Genomic DNA, 23109 nt, shown 5'->3' with positions numbered 1-23109 from the left:
TGCTGCATATTTTGATGCGATTTTCCTTGTATCTGTCTAGATACAATTCGCAAGCGGAAACGCAACATAAATTGACATGCTGTGGATTTTAAAATACGCACCACAGGTCAATTTCCGCGCAGAAAAAAAATCTGAACCCTGTAGATGAGATTTAATTTACTTTGCCGGTCTTGTATTACGCTGCGGATTTGCTGCATGAAAATCCGCGTGGCAAATCTGCAAGTAACACGCAACGTGTGCATTCAGCCTGAGGCATAATTCAGGTTTTAAACAATTTCGCCGCCAGGAAGATTTTCAGGTGTTTTCTTTCATAAAATATATGGTTACGGTGGAAAAGATTTTTTTTTAAAATTAATTCTATAACTCGGATTTATCACGTGGGAAAATTGTTGCCGCAGAGAAAGGGTTAAATAGCACTGTATTGGGGGGGGGTTCTGAATAATGGATATTTCAGAACAGGGCTGAGGGGGTGCTGGTCCTGAAACTCACAGCCCCTTCACCTGGGGTTCCAGTCCAGAAGATAACAGGATGGTGAAATTCCCCTATGGCTACATGCACACGTTGCGGAAAATACACACCAAAAACGCAGCAATACGCAGGGAAAAACCGCACATAAACGCACATTTTACGGTTTGGTGCGATTTTCCTCAGCACGCAAGATAAATTTACACGCTGCAGATTTTAAAATCCGCACCGCAGGTCAATTTACCTGCAGAAAAATACCGCGGCGTGTACAGGAGATTTCCTGGAATCTGTATTACGCTGCTGATTTGATGCACGCAAAACCGCACGTAATACGCATCGTGTGCATTGACCCCTAAAGCGAAGAGAATTTTATATGTATGTTTTACCGGCACCAGATTTCAAAGTTCATCCCTCCTCCCGCAGAGAGTCCCTGCATGGAGAACGCACGGAGCAGCAGCCTCTGAACCGGCGTATCTGATGGAGCGACCAAAGAATGGCTCTGACGATCATTGAAGACGGGATCGGGGACACAGAGCGTGGCGGCCGTCCGTACAAGCTTCAGACTCAGACCTGAAATAAACCAGCAGGGAAACTTCACATCAAAACGCTGCTGTCTCCACTAGAGAACTGCAGAAAAAGTTATGAACGTTTTTCATAACTTCTCAATTGTGCCTCGTACCTCCTTCTGGCAGCGGTGAAGCCGGACTGGAGGCTGCAGAATGCGGCGCGGGAAAGTGATACTGTACAAAGCAATCGGCTTCCCCCCACACCGTGGACTGCAGAGGAGCGAGACCTCTCACGTTTTCCACATGTATCTCAAACACGTGATCAGCGCTGCTCTCTGAAGTTCGGGACACCTGAAAGAATGAAGGTCAAAGAAGGTCACAATTAAAAACTCCTCAAGATAATGTGGTCTCCAGCGAGAGCTCTATCCAGCGTCAGTAGAACACATAAAACACACAATAGAACACACAATAGAACACAAAATATAACACAACACACAATATAACACACAATAGAACACACAATATAACACAACACATAACACAACACATAACAGAACACATAACAGAACACATAACAGAACACATAATAGAACACATAATAGAACACATAATAGAACACATAATAGAACACATAATAGAACACACAATAACACATAATAGAACACATAATAGAACACATAATAGAACACATAATAGAACACATAATAGAACACATAATAGAACACACAATAACACATAATAGAACACACAATATAACCACACAATAGAACACACAATATAACACACAATAGAACACACAATATAACACACAATATAACACACAATATAACACACAATATAACACACAATATAACACACAATATAACACATACCTCTACCGATGGCGGTGGTGGGTCCAGGAAATGCGCTGGTCTTGGGATTTGGGTTGAAGACGCCCCCGCCTCATTTTTTAATCTCTGCAGTGCCACCACTTGATCTCCCGATCCCACGGCAAGCAGCACCTTGAGTCGTCCGCATTCACAACCGCTGAACAGGTCGATGACCGGGACAAAGCCGTCCGCCGCAACCACCGGATATTGTGCTTGGAGCAACAGACGGCAAATGTTGGGGTCACTGCGCAAAAAGAAACAGGTAATGAGACCAACAGTATTCAAAGCCATTTCCAATGAAGGCGTCATCGCACGGAGCCGGCGCAACAAACCCTTTAACCGCCGGAAAATGAACATAGCGGTTGTACCGGGTCGTTTGACAAGACGTGACAGCTTTCTTCATTGCCTCCAGGACTTCTATGCAGTTGAACCTTGAATAAAACACATCTATAGGACCGGGCGGAGGTTTACATGCGGTGGAGCCTTTCGGCACATTTACGGTTTTAAAACCTCCGAAAAATAAAAGGTCAGAGGTGATAAACGCCCTGATCAGGTGCCGGGGTGATTATATGTGTAACTGCCCATCTTCTCACCCCGGAGTAGGAAAAAAGAAAAGACCCCTCTAAATGTGACATATTCTCTCTCATTGGTAAGAGGGGTAATAACATGAATAGTCCCTACTCAAAACCCCCTACCCCCCCCCCCCCCGGGGGTCACTGGAGTGTGTGCGGGCAAAATGAAGGCCAGTAAAAGGCTTTGATCTCCCCCTACACAGACTCAGAACATGAAGAAAACTATTCTGGGCTTTAACCCCTTCCCGCTCAGTAATAGTACTGACCTGATTTCACACGGCGCCATCTTTCCCCAGCGAGTATTTGAGCTGTGATACCCGCTGTTTCCGACAGCTCAGTATGCAGGGACTGATGGCGGTGGTCCCCGCCGATTAACCCCTTAGAAGCCGCGTTCAATAGCGATCGAGGCTTCTTAGGGGTTAAAGCACCATTGACTTCCTGCGCCAATGGTTGCTATGGCGACCGAAGGCCTAACAACGGCCTCCAGCTATGCCATCTACGGAAGCATAGTGGGTCCTGACAAAGTCAGCACCCACTATGCTTGCTGTCAGTGAGTGGCCGACAGCTCTAATACTTGGACAAAAAAAAAAGGACAAATAAAATAATAAATAAGTTTTATAGAAAGAAAAGTTTAAAAAGTAATAAAAGTTAAAATCCCCCTTTTTCGCTTATCAGTCCTTTATTATTAAAAATATAAATAAAATAAATAAACTACACATAATTGGTATCGCCGCGTCCGTAACGGCCTGAACTACAAAACTATTTGGTTATTTATCCCGCGTGGTGAACGCCGTAAAATAATAATAACCCGTACCAGAATCACAATTTTTTGGTCACTTCACCTCCCAAAAAATGGAATAAAAAAAAAAACAAAAAAAAAAAAAGGAGATCAAAAAGTCGCATGTCCCTAAAAATGGTCCTGATCGAAACTACAGTTCGTTACGCAAAAAATAACTCCTCGCACGGCTTTGTTGATGGAAAAATAAAAACGTTATGGCTCTTAGAATAAGGAACACAAAAAGTGAGTGATTGTTTACAAAATGTATTTTATTGTGCAAACGCCATAAGACATAAAAAACTATAAACATCTGGTATCGCCGTAATCGTATCACCCCGCAGAATAAAGTGAATGTGTCATTTATAGCGCACGGTGAACGCTGTAAAAAAATAGAATAAAAAAACAATAGTAGAATTGCTGTTTATTAGTCACCACGCCACCTAAAAATAGAATAAAAACTGATCAAAAAGCCGCATGCACCCCAAGAAAACTACAATGGATTCCTCAAGGGGTCTAGTTTCCAAAATGGGGTCACTTTTAAGGGGTTTCTTCAGAAGCAATGCAAATGTGACATGGCGCCCAGAAACCAATCCAGCAAAATCTACTTGGAGCCCGGCCGTGGGTCCAACCAGCAGTGTCTGACCACATGAGGGGTATTGTCGGAAATCGGGAGAAATTGCTTTAAAAATGTTGGGGGGCTTTTTCTCCTTTATTCCTTGTAAAAATTAAAAATTCGTACCTTTTATCGGAAAAATATGCGATTTTCACTTGCACAGCCAAATTCCACAAAATGCAGCAAAAGACCTGTGGAATCTAAATGCCCGCTGTCACTCCACTATACCCCGCGATAAATTCCTTGAGGGGTGTAGTTTGCCAAATGGGGCCCCTTTTGGGGGGTTTCCACTGTTTTGGCATCACAAGACCTCTTTAAACCGGACATGGTGCCTAAAATATATTCTAATAAAAAGCAGGCCCCATAACCCACCAGGTGCTCCTTTGCTTCGGAGGCCGGCGCTTCAGTCCATTACCGCCCGAGGGCCACATGTGGGATATTTCAAAAAATTGCAGAATCTGGGCAATAAATATTGAGTTGCATTTCTTGGGTAAAACCATTTGTTTTACAGAAAAAAATGTAACAAAAAGGCAAAAAAAAAATAAACTTGTAAATGTCACCTCTAGTTTGCTTTAAATTACCCTGAAACGCCTAAAGGGTTAAGAAAATTTCTAAATGCGGTCTAGGGTCTAGTTTTTAAAATGGGGTGTTTTATGGGGGTGTTCTAACATATAAGACGCTCAAATCCACTTCAGAACTGAACTGGTACCAAAAAAGGCTTTGGAAATTTTAGTCAAAATATGAGAAATTGCTGTTTATGTTCTAAGCCGCGTAACGTCCTAGAAAAATAAAAGGATGTTCAAGAAAACGATGCAAATATAAAGTAGACATATGGGAAATGTGAACTAGTAACTATTTTGTGTGGTATTACTATCCGTCTTACAAGTAGATACATTTAAATTCTGAAAAATGCTAATTTTTTCCAAATTTTGCTATTTTTCATAAATAAACACTGAATATATTGACCAAATTTTACCACTAACATAAAGTCCAATGTGTCAAGAGAAAACAATCTCAGAATCGCTTGGATAAGTATAAGCATTTCAGAGTTATTACCACGTAAAATGACACGTCAGATTTGAAAAATGGGCTCTGAGCCTTAAGGCCCAAACTAGGCTGCGTCATTAAGGGGTTAATAGGATACTAAACTTTAGTCCTTATATTTCGGTCGCGAGCGTTTATAGTCATGGCGTATTTTATACGTAGTGGCAGTGAAAGGGTTAAGACACCCAAGACACAGAAAACCCCCTAGGAAAAAGCTAAAAACGATATCCGCACATAAGAACATACAATATGAAGCAGAGCTACAGTGCGCATGTCACTATGCGGTTACCTGAAGGACATGTAGAACTGATGCAAGGAGAGTTTTGCGAGGCCCAAGAGCTGATCTGTACTTGGGCCGGAGACTTTATTCCAGACTTCAATGATCGTGACGTTATTCTTCATTCTCTCAAGGAGACGACTGGTCAGAGCGAGTGGAGCTACCTGGGGGAACAAGTACATAAGCAGCGAAGACTCTGCATCAACTAGAAAAACAGGACTATTCTGAGTCCCCTCCGCATCCTGGCAGCTCAGGGACAATGTAAGGATCCCACCAAACAGCACCCCATATCTCAGCTTCCTGCACCCCGAGAGTGTGACACATAAAAAACAAAGGCAGCTGTAGTGCATGGAGAAAGGTCGTGTAACCTGACTCTTCCTTATGTGATTTCTGAACGGTGCTGTGTGCGCTGACACAACCGGATGTCTTTCCCGATCCCCCCTCCTCCCTCTCACAGCATTCAGTATTACAATGAGAGGAAGCAATACTGCTGAAGCTGCATCCCCCTCCTCCCCGTTTAGTATTTTCCATTTTACACTAGATCGATTTTTGGGAGACTGAAAACACCTTATTCCTGGATAACCCTTTTTGAACATTTAAAGGGAGTCGGCAGAATGGGAACGGGAACTACAGGCTGCTGAAAAGCGAGGGAGATTACATTTCCCCCTAATACAATACGTTACAATCGTACGTTTTAAAGGTTTTCTGGGACTTTGATATTGACGGCCTATCCTTAGGCCTCATGCATACGACCATAGCCATGTGCACGGCCATGATTTTCGGGTTGGCCGACTACGGAGTGTGAGCCACGAGCCGTCCGTAAATTAACAAGCCCAGACTGCAGAACACGGCCGTAATAAGGCTTGCCCGTTCTTTCTGCGGTCCGGGCTCTGGGGCTATGCACGGACCGTGGAAACCACGGTCGTGTGCATGGCCCCATAGGAATGAATGGGGCCGCAATTCCTCCGTGGATTTTCGGGGGGGGGAATTGCGGCCGCAAAAGCACGTTCGTGTGCATGGGGCTTTAGGATAGGTCATCAATATCAGATCAGTGGGGGTCTGATTCCCAGCACCCCACCGATCAGCCGATTGAAGTGGCCGCAGTGTTTCGGTTAGCGCTGCAGCCTCTTCATTGCTTACCAAGCACAGCTCCATACAATCAATAGTGGCTGTGCTCGGTACTGCAGCTCAGTCACATTCAATTGAATGAGACTGAGCCGCGAAGACCTGCAGTACCGGGTACAGCCACTACCATATGTACGGTGCTGTGCCTAGTAAGCAATGAAGAGACTGCAGCGCTCACTGGAGAGCGGTGGCCCATTCAATCAGCTGATCAGTAGGGGTGCCGGGAGTCGGACCCCCACTGATCTGATACGGATGACCTATCGTCATGAATATCATAGTCCCCTTTAAGAACGCATGACTTATTTTATGTCTTTTGTAGAATAAATAAAGACGGCAGCATTTACCTGAGAGAAGCAGAAGAGCGGTTGGTTGCTGCCCCACACTACAGCGGAGCGAGTGGCTTCCTGGGTAGAGAAAAGTTTGCAGTTCAGATAAGCGTTACATACGGAGGAAGACTCTGGGTTGCAAACTAAGCCCTTGCCTTCGGGCACCATGAGGATAACATGCAATAATAATCCGTTCTCCTCCTCAGTCTCCTGTACTTGCTGGGACGGTGCGTTTTGTGGCCACTCGGTCTGATGGAGGACATGGCGTTTAGCACATGGGATGAAGGGCACGGGCTCCTCAGAAGAGTCTTCTGTGTATGAATGATCTTCAGGGGCCATGACGTTCATGTTGGGTCTGGAGAGAGAAGCTGACGCGTTCTGCACTCTAAGAGATGACTTTTCTGGGATGTTTGAGAATTCTCTGCCATCTCCAGCAATGGCTACAGACACCTGTCACAGATAAATTGGGGAGAGGTGAAGACACCCTGTTCAGTAGATGGAACAAATGTAGAATTTGGAACGGTGTACAGGGCGCTAAAGTGTACGCGTCACCAGGTCAGGTCCTTACAGAAGATCTATGGTAGCGGAAAGAGATCGGCATTCAATGATCGGTTAGGTGATCAGCCTGCCTGGCAATCCGCTGATTGTCAACAGGTCCGGCTTCTGAAACGGGAGGGATAAAAACTTCAAATTTACTGCGCATGCGCCGGTAACGTGCAGAGGCAAAAAGAGAACTGTAGGCAGGGGGATGGATTCCAATCTCATGTCCGGATGACGTGCCGACCATTGGGGGTGTTTTTAGAAGCTATTGAATGGGAGGACAGGTGGTCGTTACCATTGACTACCAATGAAGGTGGGGCTGGCGTTCTCACGTGACTGACGGCAAAACCGGAGGATTTACGTATCTGACCCCCGATGCCAACCTCTATACGTAAGTAAAACTAAGGGCTCATTCAGACGAGCGTGATTCTCGTCTGTCGCCCATTGAAGCCAATGGGTGCATGAAAACCACGGATAGCACACGGATGCACATCCGTGTGCGGTCTGTGTATTACACATCAATTCCAGTGAAAAAAAAAAAAAGTGCTTGCGAAACGCGTGAAAAACAAATGCCACTCACAAAGCACACTGATGCAAAACGCAACGCACACGGTCAAATCTATGCGCGTAAATCTGTCACGCTGGTGTGAATGCAGCCTAACGTGCATATTAAAAGGAGCCTAAAAGTTGTATTTACCCGGAAAACCCCATTAAATGAATGTTGAGTGGAGGGCTAGAATATGGACAGAGGTTTTCTTATGGAGACCGAGATATCAGAAAGTCACCTTAATTGATGAAAGATTTCCAAGACCAACCATGGACAGTCCAACAGATATTTTACTATGTCACTGATCTCGCCCGCCAAAAAAACCCCAATAAGGGACCTGAGTAATGACACGTCATATTGATTCAGTGCAGTCGCCCAGCCATTACCTTCAGAGGACCAACATCTTCTAATTCCCGCTGCTTCTCCAAGGAACGCACTGGAAGGGACTGTGAGACTGAGAGATCCGGAGATCGGAGAACATCCTGAAGGGACAGACTGGCAGAGCCAAGCAGCCCGGGCTGAAGAGACAAATGCAAGAGGTGGAAATGTTCGGACACGAGTCGCGATAGTAGAAAACTATCCAATGTAGACGGCCATAAACGATCAGCAAGGTCCGGATGTGAAGCGTTGGGGGAACTCTACCTTTTTCTGGGTGCTCTTCCTCATGAAGATCCTGAAGGTCAGCTTGTTGTTCCACCAGTGCTGGATCATAGGTCCGTGGAATAAGATGGGAAACACAAATCTCTGCTGGAACGTCACAGCTGCAGCAAAGAAAACAAAAGGGCTCTATAGTAACTCTCCAACCGTTGTAAAACGATTACTCAAAGGACGCTCGGACAGCCGGCAGCTTCCACGGCATGCTGGGAGTTGTAGTTTTTGCAAGACCACAGTTCTAGAATAGAGTCAGGAACTGCAATTGTTGTTTAATAACATAGCATGGCCCTAAAACATCGAAACTGAACCCCATCATGCTTCCCAAAAACAAGGCAAATAAAGGGGCTGTCCACTACCGGACAACCGATGACCTGTCCCCCGGATAGTTCATTAGTAGATCATCGATGCGGGTCAGACACCCGGACTCCACACCGTTAAGCCGCTCCCGCTGCCTCCGGGGACCGGACGTACAGGCCAGAAGCAGTTTGCTCCGTACATTGCATAGCGGCCAAGCGGCAGTATTCAGTGTTCAAGTGGATAGGAGAAGAGCTGCAGTTCGGCCGCTATGCAATGCACGGAGTCATCTGCTTCCGACTCCGTACATCACATAATGTGCAATAACACCTGGTGCCTGCGGGCAACCGGAGCGGCGCATCGATGATATACTAATGAACTATCCGGTGGATAGATCACATGTGCGGTAGCGAACAACCCCTTTAACGCTTATTGCTGTACACACAGCCGTATACGAGTTGGAATGGATGAGATATACACCAGCAGTAGTGGACGCTAATTTGGCAACAGCAGCAGAAAGGAACAAATTCCATGTTTCCACCCCCACCGACGTAAAGTGGGACGAATTCACAGGATGCCAATTAACCTATCAGCAGCATTTGGAGAGGGGGGGGGGGGGGAGACCACGTGAACAAGCCCAGATGTTGCCATGGTCGGATTCCAATCCAGTAACCCAGTGGTGAAAGGCCATCGTGCTACTTAAAGGGAAGGGGTCATGAAAATGTTTTTTATCATATTGCTTTTAGTATGATATGAACATAAATGTTATTTATTTGTGTTCTTGTGTTGTACTTTTTTCTTCTCTATGGGGGCTGCCATTTTTTTTTTCATCTCTGTATGTGTCGATTAACGACACAGAGATGGAATACGGCACATACATCCTCAGAGAATGCGAACGGGAGCCGTTCCATTCACTGCAGTGTACGCCGTCTGTGTGAGAACCGCGCATGCGCCACTCCCACAGACCAAAAAGAAGCTCGTTAGCAGAGCGAAATCCGGCGCCATTTTCATGTGGACCGGAAGCCGCTGCCGGACAGTAAGATGACGACTTCCGGCCGCGGCTTCCGGCCATATGTTCAGGCGCAAGGAATAGGAGCGTAGACGGCAGGTAATTTATGTTTGTGTATGTGATGTGTGTATTATGTTCGTGTTATACGGTCTGCTGAGCCCTGTATCTAATCCTCCTACAGTCGCTCAGAAAATGGCGGCACACAGTGTAGGAGGTTTGAAGATTATACCCCCTCCTCCTGGCACTAGCCGGAATAAGGGAGGGGGGGGGGGGGGTTGTGTGAGCTCACTAGAGAGAGTGTCCACCCCAAATTTGCAGCATAAAGCAGTGAGGTCGCTTTACCACATTGACCAAGCTGCAATTTTGGGAACTGCTCCCTCTAGTGGCCAGCACATGGAAATGTTATAAATTAGAATCTAATTTATAATATTTCCTGACTTGTGAAAACATTAAAACAATGTGTAATCACTCAAATAATAATGGTTTAACTAAAAAGAAAAAATAATAATAATTGTAGCGACACATTTTGGTCGATAAGCGGCCGGTGCAGCAAGCGCCGATCAACCAGACATCGTTGATCGGAACTCGCTTGCTCCTGTCACACCGAGCTATGAATGGGGACGAGCGGTCGTTACTTACATACATTATCATCACGTCGGCAGCGCGTCCGTTTACACAGCGAGAGGTGCTGCCGACAACGATATTTCACTTTTTTTAACACGATATGACCAGCAGATGATGGGGCGTTTGCTCGTTCATCTGCTGATCGCTGCCCTGTTTACACTGGTCAATTATGGGCAACGAGCGTTCTGTGTCTGCCCGATCATCGCCCAGTGTAAAACCCCCTTTACACAACCTGCAACTGCGTCTTAACCATCGTACAACGTAAGGAGCACAACCTGGAGGGAAGGAGCGTTTACCTCCGTTTATGATCTTGCTGGACACCAGACGTGTTATTTCAGTGGCCCCCGTTAATTCTCCGGCTTTGTTCTTGGAGGACACTGGAAAATGGAATTCCACAAAAAAGATTCTGCCAAAAGAAATGAGACGTTAGACGGCGGTGCAGAGAACAAGATTTACAAATGCTGACCGTTCCGTATGCTAAACAAGACCCCAAGATGATTTTTTTACTGCCCCTAATTGTCGCTTACGGGGATGATTTCATGGCTGCATTTTCACCTATTCGTTGTCTTTTAGGCCGGGTTCCCACGTAACGTAAACGCTGCAGAATTTCCGCAATGGAATTGTGTCCGGAAATTCCGCAGCATTTACAGTCGCAGTAAAGCAGACGAGATTCAAAAAATCTCATGCCCAGGCTGCGCAAAAAAAAAAACCCCACAGGGTAAACGTTAATAGATTGACCTGCAGTGTGGAATTTAATACCGCAGCACGTCCATTTATGCTGCGTTGTTGATTTTCCGTTGCGGGTTTTCCCCATTGAATTTAATGGGGATGCAAATCCCGTAACAGAAAGCCATGTGTTGCGAATTTTGCGGCGGAAAAAAAAAACCAAAAAAACAAAAACAAATCGCACCTCCGGAAAAAAAACCAAACATATTTACCCAGAATGCCCTCCTTCCTGCAGTTCAGCCTCCTGGGATGACGTTTCATCCCATGTGACCGCTGCAGCCAATCACAGGCTGCTGTGTCGCATGGCCTGCAACGTCATCGTAGTAAGCCGGACTACGCAAAGAGAAGACGGAGGGGGTAAGTATGAGCGCTTTCTTCCGAGGGGGAAATTCAGTTTGAAAAACCGCACCACAATGTGGTTTCCAGGTCAGACACAAAGCGTCATTTTTACAAAGTGTATTTGACCCGTGTGAACCCGGCCTTATAGGGTGTTTGGGACAGGGCGTTATAAAACTCAGGTTGAATCAAATAGGAAATGAGTGTGAATACGCGGCCATAATTTAGGGGATTTGCTCCCGATCCCTGTGAATTCTTCTGTGTTTCCCATTCCAGCCACAAGGAGATCATTACTCCAAGTCAGGTGACAATTTCTCCTCCTCTTCGCGGTTATTGGACTTACCGTTTGATAGCTGGTGCTGGTCGCGGTGGTTTCCCGTTGCCGCTTTTCTTGCCGGGAGTCACCGGGGTACCCTCTGGTTTGACCTCTAAAGATTCCACAATGACCCGTGCAGCCCGCACACGACCCAATAGTGCCAGACGGTCCACACTCAAGTCGATGGTTTCGGATTGTGTCCCAATTTTACTCAATCGCTCCGGAGATCTAGATTTACTTTTGAATGACACATTTGACATGGTTTAGCTTTGTGTCTTAAAGGAATTGTCCCACAAAACACAAGCATCCCCTCTCCACAGGATAGGGGATACATGTGTGATCACTGGGGGAACCCCAGCGATAAGGAGAACGGGGAACCGAAAGTCCCCCACGTATGCGTACAAGCGCGACCGGCACCCCATTAATTCCTATGGAGCTGCCGGACACACAAGCCGGACACACCCTGGAAGTCTCAAGCTTCTCATGGAGAACTTCGATTCCCCTTATCGCTGGGCGTCCCAGCAGTTGGACCCCCAGCGACCCCACATGTATCCCCTAATCTATGGATAGGGGATACATGTGTTTTGTGGGACAATCCCTTTAATCGTTACCCTATAAATTTTGTTCAGTGGTCCGGAGTTTGGATTCTGGTGCAACGATTTACGACCAGCGATCATAGTGGCCGGTTCCGTTCATAGCGCGGCAATCTATGGTCACAAGAGGACAGATCATTGCAACAGAATGGACACGCCAGCGCGGTGTCGGGGAACGAAGCAGAATTAAAAAATGGGTATAATACAAAGTAAATAATCTTTAATGCAGGGGCGCTTCAGGAAGGGGTGGGGGGGCTGCTTATTCTCGGAAAACCCCTTTAAACAGTGAAGTAATCGTGACAAGAAATATTACAAAGTGCGTTGTGGGATTTGATTACACGGATTGTCCAGGGTCAACGGGGAATCCCACTTTTTCCTGAGGACAGGCCGGCGTTGGTCCTCGCCATCAATAATAAAGTCGCCGGGTCGCTCTCTATTTGAGTGGGTGGTGGTTATAGAAGTTTCAGAGGAGGGTAAAGTTGCTCATACACTTCACTAGCGTCTTTCAAGGCGTATTTTGAGGCCTTTTCATCCCGAAATACGCCTAAAAACACTGCGTGTGACCGTACCCGTACTGTCGGGTTCCCCTCACAGATTACAGCTGGGGATCCCAGAAGGGGTGCACTTTGTGATCAGCTTATTCTCAAGGGATCCTTCTAAAAATGGCGCGTTATTCCTACATTCCTTGTCCGTGCGTCTTGGCATCCGTGTGCTTTGCGTGTGGCGTGAGTTTTTCACGTCTATTCAAGCACTTTATTATACATTTTTTTTTACATTTATTGCTCTGCTTTTCAATGCATTTGATGCGTGAAACACGAATGTCGCCCACGTGCTGTCCGTGGTTTTCACGCACCCATAGACTTCAATGGGCGACCAACCTAGGACATGCAGTGAGCTTCATGCAGCGGACAGTCGCTGCGTGAAAAACAACACGTGTGTGAATAGCCCCATTGGATCGCACGGGTCCGTGTGCTGGGAGTGATATCAACGCACAGCACATGGACGAGTATTATGCTTGTCTGAATGAGCCCTAACAAGTAGGTTGGGGAACCCCTTTATTCATCATTCTGCTTTTTTTTTTTTTTTTTTTTTTTTTTTTTAAGAATGGAAAAGGCAAAACTGCAGTTGGAAGGAGAAAGTAGCAGATCTAATATATACCGCCATAAATGACCAATCGTAGCTCCTTGTTAGGGTGTGTTCACACGGCAACGTCGATTACGTCTGAAATTCCAGAGCTGTTTTCAGGCGAAAACAGCTCCTGAATTTCAGACGTTTTGACAAGTGAACAAGTTTTTCGCGGCGGCTTTTACGGACGTAATTGGAGCCGGTTTTCATTGGAGCCAATTACGTCCCAAGAAGTGACATGCACGTCTTTGCGTCGGGCGTCTTTTTACGTAAAAAAAAAAAGCCCGTCTGCACAGAACACCGCAAGACCCATTGAGTTCAATGGGCAGATGTTTGCAGACGGTTTGGAGCCGTTTTTTCGGGCGTAATTCGAGGTGTAAAACGCCTGAATTACGTCCGTAAATGCGGCGTGTGAACATACCCTAAAAAGAGCAAACGTGCGCCGATCGATGAGCCGTCTTGTGGATTGATGCCTGTTTTTATGGCCCATATCAGGACGTTTAAGAGGACCTTTAGTCCTCAAATCAATCAATCGGGACAGCGGCTTTTTGCCACCCCTTGCAGCAACGCAACGTACTGCATCACTACTGCTCCGCTGTTCACATGGTCTAACGGAGCAGACGCGATGCCGCGCACCACAAATTAGGAAGGGAGTTTGGTTGTTGGAGAAGCCCAGAGGATCAGAATTTGAAGTCTGTGAATAATCATCCAGGACAGATGGAAGCGTGCGGAGGAAGGGCTTATATATATATATATATATATATATATATACGGTCACCTGGCTGGACTACAATCCACTACTAAGTTACCTGGAGGAGACTTTCAATGAGACCGGTTCCCCGGTATTACAAGGAGCTGCTTTAGACTCTTCCAGATGCGCCTTTTCATATTCCACCGTTTTAGTTTTCTTTCTTCTTGATTTAGACCGATCATCATCATCATCACCATGAAAAATATCACTGGAGCCGTCATCCAATTTCTACAAATAGCAAAGTGGGAAAAAAAAAAAAAAGGAATATTAGAGATCCCTCTAAGTAGTAATATTTGCACATTATAGGTCCGGACACGCAGGCTTTAGGCGTCATTCACACATTGCAGATTTGGTCAGTATTTTGGATCAGTATTTGTAAGCCAAAACCAGGAGTGGAAACGAAACACAGGGGAAATAAAATGAAAAGCTTTCTACTTCTCTCCTGATTTTAGCTTCAAAATACTGACCAAATCTGCTATGTGTGAATGAGGCCACAGGACTAGTTCACACAGATTTTTTTTTGGCACATTTTTGGACACGGAAACCGCACCAAAAAACTTCCGGAATCGCCTCCCATTGATTTTTAAAAAAAACGCTCGCTGGAGAGAAAAAAACAAAAACGATGTGCTCTTTCTCCAGGCGTATCTGTCTCTGACTTCCCCTTGACATCAATGGGGGGCAGAGAAAGACGTTTTGGCAGCGTTTTTTGCCCGCGGAGCTCAATGGCCACGCGCAAAAAATGTTGCAAAAAAACGCTGCAAAAAGAGTGCAGACAGGTCAAAATCTGCCTCAAAATTCCTGAAGGAATTTGGAGTCCGATTTTTGTGCCTGCAAATAAAACTCAGTGTGAACAGGGCCTTAGTGTCTAATACAGCAGATGACTGAAGGAAAGTTAACAAGTACATGGCGGCTTGTCGGCCCTCACCGGTGCTTTGTAGAAGAGATTCTCCAGCAGGCTCTGGTCGTGGAGGGGATCGTTAAGTTCACTCTCATTGTAGAAGTCGCTTCCTGCTATGGACTCCGGGGGTGAACCGCTCCCATCCCAAAACTGGCTGACGGACACAGGGGGGCTGAGGATGCACAACAACAAAAGGCGATACGTCATGGACTGTGCGCAAAATAAAGAAGTTACAGCAGCCAATCAGATTTCAGCTCTAGAGCAGGTTGGACACTGAAATGAGTGACCTGATTGGTTCCTATTTATTAGTGTCAGCGCTGGTTTTCATCCATAAAGTCGGGTTCACCTCCTCATTTTCTAGGGGTGACCCGGCTCTTACCTGCCCAGGAGCAGTTCTATGGCCCGCGTCTCACTGGTCATCTCTAGTTCAGGTGACGTGCGGTCGGCAGGTGGCAGGATCAGATCATTGCCTGGCACAGATTTGTGAGTATTTAGGAGGTTGCGATCCATATGCGTTGAGATGCTCTCAGGTGCTCCCCTAGAATAGAAAGTTAGAATATGAGAAAACAAACATTTTACCGACCTGCCTTAGACCGCGCCCAACTTACTATTAGATAGTGCCCTAATTTTGCAGCAATTACCGGCTCTAGGGCACCGGCTGATGGGGGGGTGGTTGGGGGGGGGGGAGTAAGCGCGGCCGTGCCTTACATAGAAATAAGTGTCAACACCCCCGTAGTTATGGCCTAGCGGCCTGACGCGATCTTTTCTTACCGCTCAGCAGTCGCTTCCCAAGAAAAGTTGTTCGCACCAGATGGTGACCGTAAATATTAGAAAGTATGAGCGCAAAGAGGAAACAAAGTTACGAGCTAGCGGATGATTTACAGTGACAGAATCCTTTATAAAAAGGGATCGTTTAGAGCCTAAAAAGCCAGAAACTCCTATTGAGCGAGGCTGAAGAGGGTGCGTCCTACATGTTAAAGGGGCTGTTCAGAATCAGAAAAACATGGCTGCTCTCTTCCAAAAACAGCACCACACCTGTGCAAAGGTGGTGTGTGGTATTGCAGCTCAGACTCATTCCCTTCACTGGAACTCACCTGCAATACCAGACACAACCCATGGACAGGTGTGACACTATTTTTGGAAGAGAGCCGCCTTTTTCTACCTGTTAGGCCTTATTTACACGAGCGTAGTCCACGTCAGTGAACGGACCTATGTAAGGCAACGGGGACGTTCAGACAGTCCATGGTTTTCACGCAGCGTGTGTCCGCTGCGTAAAACTCACGACGTGTAATATACTTGAGCCTTTTTCGCGCCTCCTGCACCCATTGAAGTCAATGGGTGTGTGAAAATCAGGCGCGGCACACGGAAGCACTTCCGTGTGCAGCTCGTGATTCGCGCAGCAGTTGTTCAAGAAATGAAGGGAAAAATAAAACCACCTCCTTCATTTCGGTTTCTAAACATAAAAACGGCGTGTCATAAGGACGGCATATGCGCGAAAATCACGCAGCCACGCAGCAAATACCGATGACACGCGGAACTGCAATGTGCAAAAAAACACGCAAAACGCACACGTTCGTGTGAATTTCGCCTTAGAGTAACGCGTCTCTCTGAGCTGGGAGGAACGTGCTGTAGTACCTGACATATAGCCCACAATAACGCGCTGATCCATTTATGGGGGTACCGGCGCCACAACAGATCCCTCTTGATAAATTGTGTTACAGTAAAAAGGTTTCATGTGTTCCAATACAAGACAATCACCTGAAAACTTGTGACCCGTAATATCCTTCATTCAAGACAGGGGGCAGTACTGACTCCACCGCAAGGTCCATCTGAGGGTCTAATCGCAGAGCTGATTCTACCATCGCGTCTCTCAGTTTACTGCCCTGATCTAATAGAGCTGAAAGACAGAAACACAAGCCAGAAAATAACATGTCTTTTATTTTTTATTCTTTTATCTTCATTTTTGTAACACAATTGGTGTAAGCCAGTGCAATACAGTCAACAGGCCAACTACCTGCGTTACATAAGTGCATAGGAGCACAAGAACAATAGCACATCGCTCAATCAAGAGTGAAAGAATCTCCGATATGCACCCTGAACCCGCAGCCGTGCAGAATACTCCAGGGGCGAACAAGAGAACAGTAAAAGGAAGAAGAGCAGAGACACCAAGGGAAGGAGCTAACCGGACACACTGGACCTAGGTGCTAAGTCACGAGGCCATGATGGCCTTATATTCCTCAGTGGATTGAAATCGGATCCATTCACGCCACGTTCGGAGGAAGGAGGCGTGGGACCCTTTCATTGATGCCGTGAGGCCCTCCATTCTCATGATCTCCTGAATCTTGCCGCGCCACATGCCCACTGACGGGGGACAGGATTGTCTCCACAGTGCAGGAACGCACGCCCTAGCCGCGTTCACCAACTGGCGAACTACCGATCGTCTATACGTAGACAGGGGCACCTCACACAGATGGAGCAGGAAGAGGCCCGGGGATCGTGGGAGGGGGAAATCTGTAAATTTCGAGGAAATGCGCCACACCTCGGACCAGAAATCAGTCAGGAGTGGGCAGTCCCAAAAAATATGCAATATTGTACCCACATGGTCACCGCATCTCCAGCATAATGGCGAGGCCGCCGGGATCATTGCATGCAATCTGGAAGGCACCCTGTACCAACGGGACAGAATCTTGGACCCGGCCTCCTGAAATCTACTGGCCATGGAGGACTTATGCGTCATGGTGAACAGACGGTCCTTTTGTTCAGATGTTAAAGTCAAGCCCAAGTCTCTTTCCCAACTAAGCAGGTAAGGGGGTGGAGGCAGAGTGGAGGGTGAGATCAAGGGAGTATAAAGTCTGGACAACGAATGCCAGATCGTGCCCGTGCCTGTACATAAGAGTTCAAACGGGGAGCTGCCCCGCTAAAATAACATGTCTGAACACTGGCGACAGCGCAGATCACAGCGTAGGTCAGCGACGGCGCAGATCACAGCGTAGGTCAGCGACGGCGCAGATCACAGCGTAGGTCAGCGACGGCGCAGATCACAGCGTAGGTCAGCGACGGCGCAGATCACAGCGTAGGTCAGCGACGGCGCAGATTACAGCGTAGGTCAGCGACGGCGCAGATCACAGCGTAGGTCAGCGACGGCGCAGATCACAGCGTAGGTCAGCGACGGCGCAGATCACAGCGTAGGTCAGCGACGGCGCAGATTACAGCGCAGGTCAGCGACGGCGCAGATTACAGCGTAGGTCAGCGACGGCGCAGATTACGGCGCAGATTACAGCGCAGGTCAGCGACGGCGCAGATTACAGCGCAGATTACAGCGCAGGTCAGCGACGGCGCAGATTACAGCGTAGGTCAGCGACGGCGCAGATTACAGCGTAGGTCAGCGACGGTGCAGATTACAGCGCAGATTACAGCGCAGGTCAGCGACGGCGCAGATTACAGCGTAGGTCAGCGACGGCGCAGATTACAGCGCAGATTACAGCGCAGGTCAGCGACGGCGCAGATTACAGCGTAGGTCAGCGACGGCGCAGATTACAGCGTAGGTCAGCGACGGCGCAGATTACAGCGTAGGTCAGTGACGGCGCAGATCACAGCGTAGGTCAGCGACGGCGCAGATCACAGGGTAGGTCAGCGACGGCGCAGATTACAGGGTAGGTCAGCGACGGCGCAGATTACAGGGTAGGTCAGCGACGGCGCAGATTACAGCGCAGGTCAGCGACGGCGCAGATTACAGCGCAGGTCAGCGACGGCGCAGATTACAGCGCAGGTCAGCGACGGCGCAGATTACAGCGCAGGTCAGCGACGGCGCAGATTACAGCGTAGGTCAGCGACGGCGCAGATTACAGCGTAGGTCAGCGACGGCGCAGATTACAGCGTAGGTCAGCGACGGCGCAGATTACAGCGTAGGTCAGCGACGGCGCAGATTACAGCGCAGGTCAGCGACGGCGCAGATCACAGCGTAGGTCAGCGACGGCGCAGATTACAGCGCAGGTCAGCGACGGCGCAGATCACAGCGTAGGTCAGCGACGGCGCAGATTACAGATCGTCCAATGCATTTACAGAGTGACTATTCATGCAGCGGATGTCTATATATAACCTGTAACGTGACGCTCTCCGGTGGACGTGGTCTCTGTGGCTCTCTCACCTGTTAGCAGGTCCCTGGCGGCAGGCGAGGCGTTCACATTAGACTGACTCTTGGCTTGACCCTCTGACCTCTCCTGTGTAATAGGAACGACAGACATCTTGTCCTCAGAGGGATGTGTATGTGACACACGAACTTCTTCACTTAGGCGATCAAGCGATCCTTTTATGAAACCGCCATTAGGTTCTGTGTTTTCCTTGAAGTATAAGTGGTCTCTGCCCCTAAAACACAAGAAATATAGACCAGTCAGTGCCCGCAGAGCGGACCGCGGTCCTAAAGTGGTTTACCCGATCCCCAGGATCACTAGTACGGGGTCCCCATTCCTCCTCACTAACACGGTAGGTGGGAGATTAAATGGAGCGCTCCCTCACTCCATTGTTTCTGTGACTCCCGTAGAGATTATGGTGTCGTAGGCTCCACGCAAACTCCTCCTTAGCGTATTTGTACCGGTGAGGAAGAGGTGCCCCATAACTAGGAACTGTGGGGGTCCCAGCTTCTCTCCTGTGTATAGGTGATTAAAACTATTTTCAGACAGTAGGACTTTCGTTACAGCAGGCGATCCCCATTACCTGGGTGTGGGCAGTTTGCTGGGGGGTATCGGGTCCCCCTTAGGCGGGGGTGCTGACGGAGCAGTATGGCGGCTGATATCGGTGTTGATGAAGGAGCTGCTGCTGTCATACGTCTCACACAGGGGTTCCAGACCCACAGACACCTGGAAAATGAAAAACAAACGTAACCGTTGAGGTGTGTGGGGACTACACATCCCGGGCACCCAATAAAGTATGGGCAGCATCACATGATCACCTGCAGTTCTGCCAGTTTATCGGAGGTCGGTGAGACCACCGTGAAGAAGCCGCTGAGCGGATGTGTCGGGGAGAGGCGGGAGATGCCGCTGATCTGAGCGCGACCAATAGGCAAATGGTCAAGTCTGGTCATAACTTCCAATACAAGTGCCCCCATATCTGCAGCGGAGACAGGACACGGTGGTAAAAATACATAAGTCACAGCCCCTCCGTAATACTCCAATAATAAAGATCCAGGGGATCGGACATGAAAATCATCATCGTACCTGTAAGATATGAGGCGAGCTGTTTGGGTCCACAGTGGACGGCATAGCGGGCTGTTGTCTTCACCTCCTTCTGTTCGGCTTGTTTAGAGTCTCTCGGGTGGAAGACGGTTCCATTGGTTGTTTCTCCCCACCATCGAAGCCTTACAAGGACCAACCGGGGAGGTCTCGGAACTGTCCACAGGATCTTACTGACGGTTACCCTCAAAAAACAGCGGAGCTGACCCTCTACAAGCGGGGGGAGAGTGGTTGATGGGGAGACATCTGATGCCCCTGAAATAACATGGAAGAGAAATCAGAAAAATCCCAGCACGTGGCTATAAAGAAGTAGCAGCATTTTATGTGAGCTCCGTCAACAGCAACGAGACACAAAGTCACCGTCCTCTCCAGACACCCCCATGTTACACTGACGCCGTCCGGCTCCTCCACCTTACACCGACCACCTTCCTCCAGACACCCCCATGTTACACCGACCTCCTTCCTCCAGACACCCCCATGTTACACCGACCTCCTTCCTCCAGGTCACACCGACACATCCTGTTCTCTCACCCCGCTCCCCCTCCGCGTCACTCTCACCCCGCTCCCCCTCCGCGTCACTCTCACCCCGCTCCCCCTCCGCGTCACTCTCACCCCGCTCCCCCTCCGCGTCACGCTCCCCCTCCGCGTCACTCTCACCCCGCGTCACTCTCACCCCGCGTCACTCTCACCCCGCTCCCCCTCCGCGTCACTCTCACCCCGCGTCACTCTCACCCCGCGTCACTCTCACCCCGCTCCCCCTCCGCGTCACTCTCACCCCGCTCCCCCTCCGCGTCACTCTCACCCCGCTCCCCCTCCGCGTCACTCTCACCCCGCTCCCCCTCCGCGTCACTCTCACCCCGCTCCCCCTCCGCGTCACTCTCACCCCGCTCCCCCTCCGCGTCACTCTCACCCCGCTCCCTCACCGCGTCACTCTCACCCCGCTCCCTCACCGCGTCACTCTCACCCCGCTCCCCCTCCGCGTCACTCTCACCCCGCTCCCCCTCCGCGTCACTCTGACCCCGCCCCCCATCACTCTGACCCCGCTCCCCCTCCGCGTCACTCTCACCCCGCCCCCCATCACTCTGACCCCGCTCCCCCTCCGCGTCACTCTCACCCCGCTCCCCCTCCGCGTCACTCTCACCCCGCTCCCCCTCCGCGTCACTCTCACCCCGCTCCCCCTCCGCGTCACTCTCACCCCGCTCCCCCTCCGCGTCACTCTCACCCCGCTCCCCCTCCGCGTCACTCTCACCCCGCTCTCCCTCCGCGTCACTCTCACCCCGCTCTCCCTCCGCGTCACTCTCACCCCGCGTCACTCTCACCCCGCGTCACTCTCACCCCGCGTCACTCTCACCCCGCGTCACTCTCACCCCGCTCCCCCTCCGCGTCACTCTCACCCCGCTCCCCCTCCGCGTCACTCTCACCCCGCTCCCCCTCCGCGTCACTCTCACCCCGCTCCCCCTCCGCGTCACTCTCACCCCGCTCCCCCTCCGCGTCACTCTCACCCCGCTCCCCCTCCGCGTCACTCTCACCCCGCGTCACTCTCACCCCGCTCCCCCTCCGCGTCACTCTCACCCCGCTCCCCCTCCGCGTCACTCTCACCCCGCTCCCCCTCCGCGTCACTCTCACCCCGCTCCCCCTCCGCGTCACTCTCACCCCGCTCCCCCTCCGCGTCACTCTCACCCCGCTCCCCCTCCGCGTCACTCTCACCCCGCTCCCCCTCCGCGTCACTCTCACCCCGCTCCCCCTCCGCGTCACTCTCACCCCGCTCCCTCACCGCGTCACTCTCACACCGCTCCCTCTCTCACCCCGCTCCCTCTCTCACCCCACTCCCTCTCCGCGTCACTCACCCCGCTCCCCATCACTATCACCCCGCTCCCTCACCGCGTCACTCTCACCCTGCTCCCCATCACTCTCACCCTGCTCCCCATCACTCTCACCCCGCTCCCCCTCCGCATCCCTCTCACCCCGCTCCCTCTCCATCACACTCCCTCTCCGCGTCTCACTCTCCCTCTCCGCGTCTCACTCTCCCTCTCCGCGTCTCACTCTCCCTCTCCGCGTCTCACTCTCCCTCGTCCCCGGCCTCACCTCTCTTCCTCCTGCTCCCCGCTTTTACACTTTTATTTCCCCGGCTCTTCATCTTCTCTCCTCACTGTCATATCGTTTTCCCCGCCGTCGGCACACGGAAGCTTCACTCCTGTCTCCTGGCAACCATAGCCAGACTTCCGCTTCCGGTCGCACCATCCAATCAGCAGCGAGTTTAGCCTAGCCCGCAAGGGGTGCGGGGAGTGACAGTTGGAACGAAGACGTCACCACCCTGTCACGTGATCATTATAAACAGTGTGTGGCTTTCTGGGAGTTGTAGTTCTGCATAAGTGAAAGATACAAATCATATATATATAAAAAGACACATTTCTTAGCCCGGGGAGGTGACCATTATTATCCTCATGAGGGTGTGAATCAGTGGCCTGTATGTCATGTTATGTGATGTCATTGGACATATTTTACATGCCATATCACAATGCGATTTACCGGGCACGCGCACTACTTCCCCCCCCCCAATCTTAGTCGCACAATTAAAGGCTTGACGTGTCCCCTATGGACTTCATAGCGGCCTTAAAGGCCCAGATCACACACGCAGTTTTGGTGCAGTTTTTGGCTCCGTTTTTTTTTAGACAAACCCAGAATTGAACACAAATCAAAGGCGATGATCTGTCTTTTCTTTACTCCTTTCCTTCCTTTTGGATCCACTTCTGGCTTTGGCTAAAAAAAAAAGTGTGTGTGTGAATCTGGCCTAAAGGGGTTAATCAACCATAAACAATTATCAGCTGTCCACAGAATAGTTGATAAATGTTTGATTGCTGGTGGCCCCACGATCATTAAGACAAGGGTCCCA

General features: G+C 49.4%; 1 protein-coding gene across 1 annotated transcript in view; it reads right to left on the bottom strand.

The window, feature by feature from the left end:
* The window catches only part of C2CD3 (C2 domain containing 3 centriole elongation regulator), a 32408-nt gene extending 9837 nt beyond the window's left edge, over positions 1–22571 (bottom strand). Inside the window, 18 exon segments of the mRNA XM_075850011.1 lie at positions 852–1035; positions 1145–1322; positions 1844–2084; positions 5137–5288; positions 6594–7025; positions 8049–8180; positions 8305–8423; positions 10540–10649; positions 11649–11858; positions 14149–14318; positions 15016–15160; positions 15368–15526; positions 16747–16885; positions 19136–19353; positions 19702–19844; positions 19937–20094; positions 20202–20471; positions 22302–22571. Of these exon segments, the coding sequence (XP_075706126.1) occupies positions 852–1035; positions 1145–1322; positions 1844–2084; positions 5137–5288; positions 6594–7025; positions 8049–8180; positions 8305–8423; positions 10540–10649; positions 11649–11858; positions 14149–14318; positions 15016–15160; positions 15368–15526; positions 16747–16885; positions 19136–19353; positions 19702–19844; positions 19937–20094; positions 20202–20471; positions 22302–22353 (3212 nt within the window). The 5' untranslated portion in view covers positions 22354–22571.
* Between the last annotated feature and the right edge of the window lie 538 nt (positions 22572–23109).

Source organism: Rhinoderma darwinii, chromosome 2, assembly GCF_050947455.1.
Source record: "Rhinoderma darwinii isolate aRhiDar2 chromosome 2, aRhiDar2.hap1, whole genome shotgun sequence".
In the NCBI taxonomy this organism is placed as follows: domain Eukaryota; kingdom Metazoa; phylum Chordata; class Amphibia; order Anura; family Rhinodermatidae; genus Rhinoderma; species Rhinoderma darwinii.
Note: the sequence above shows the minus strand (reverse complement) of the source record. Positions and strands in the feature narration are given on the sequence as shown.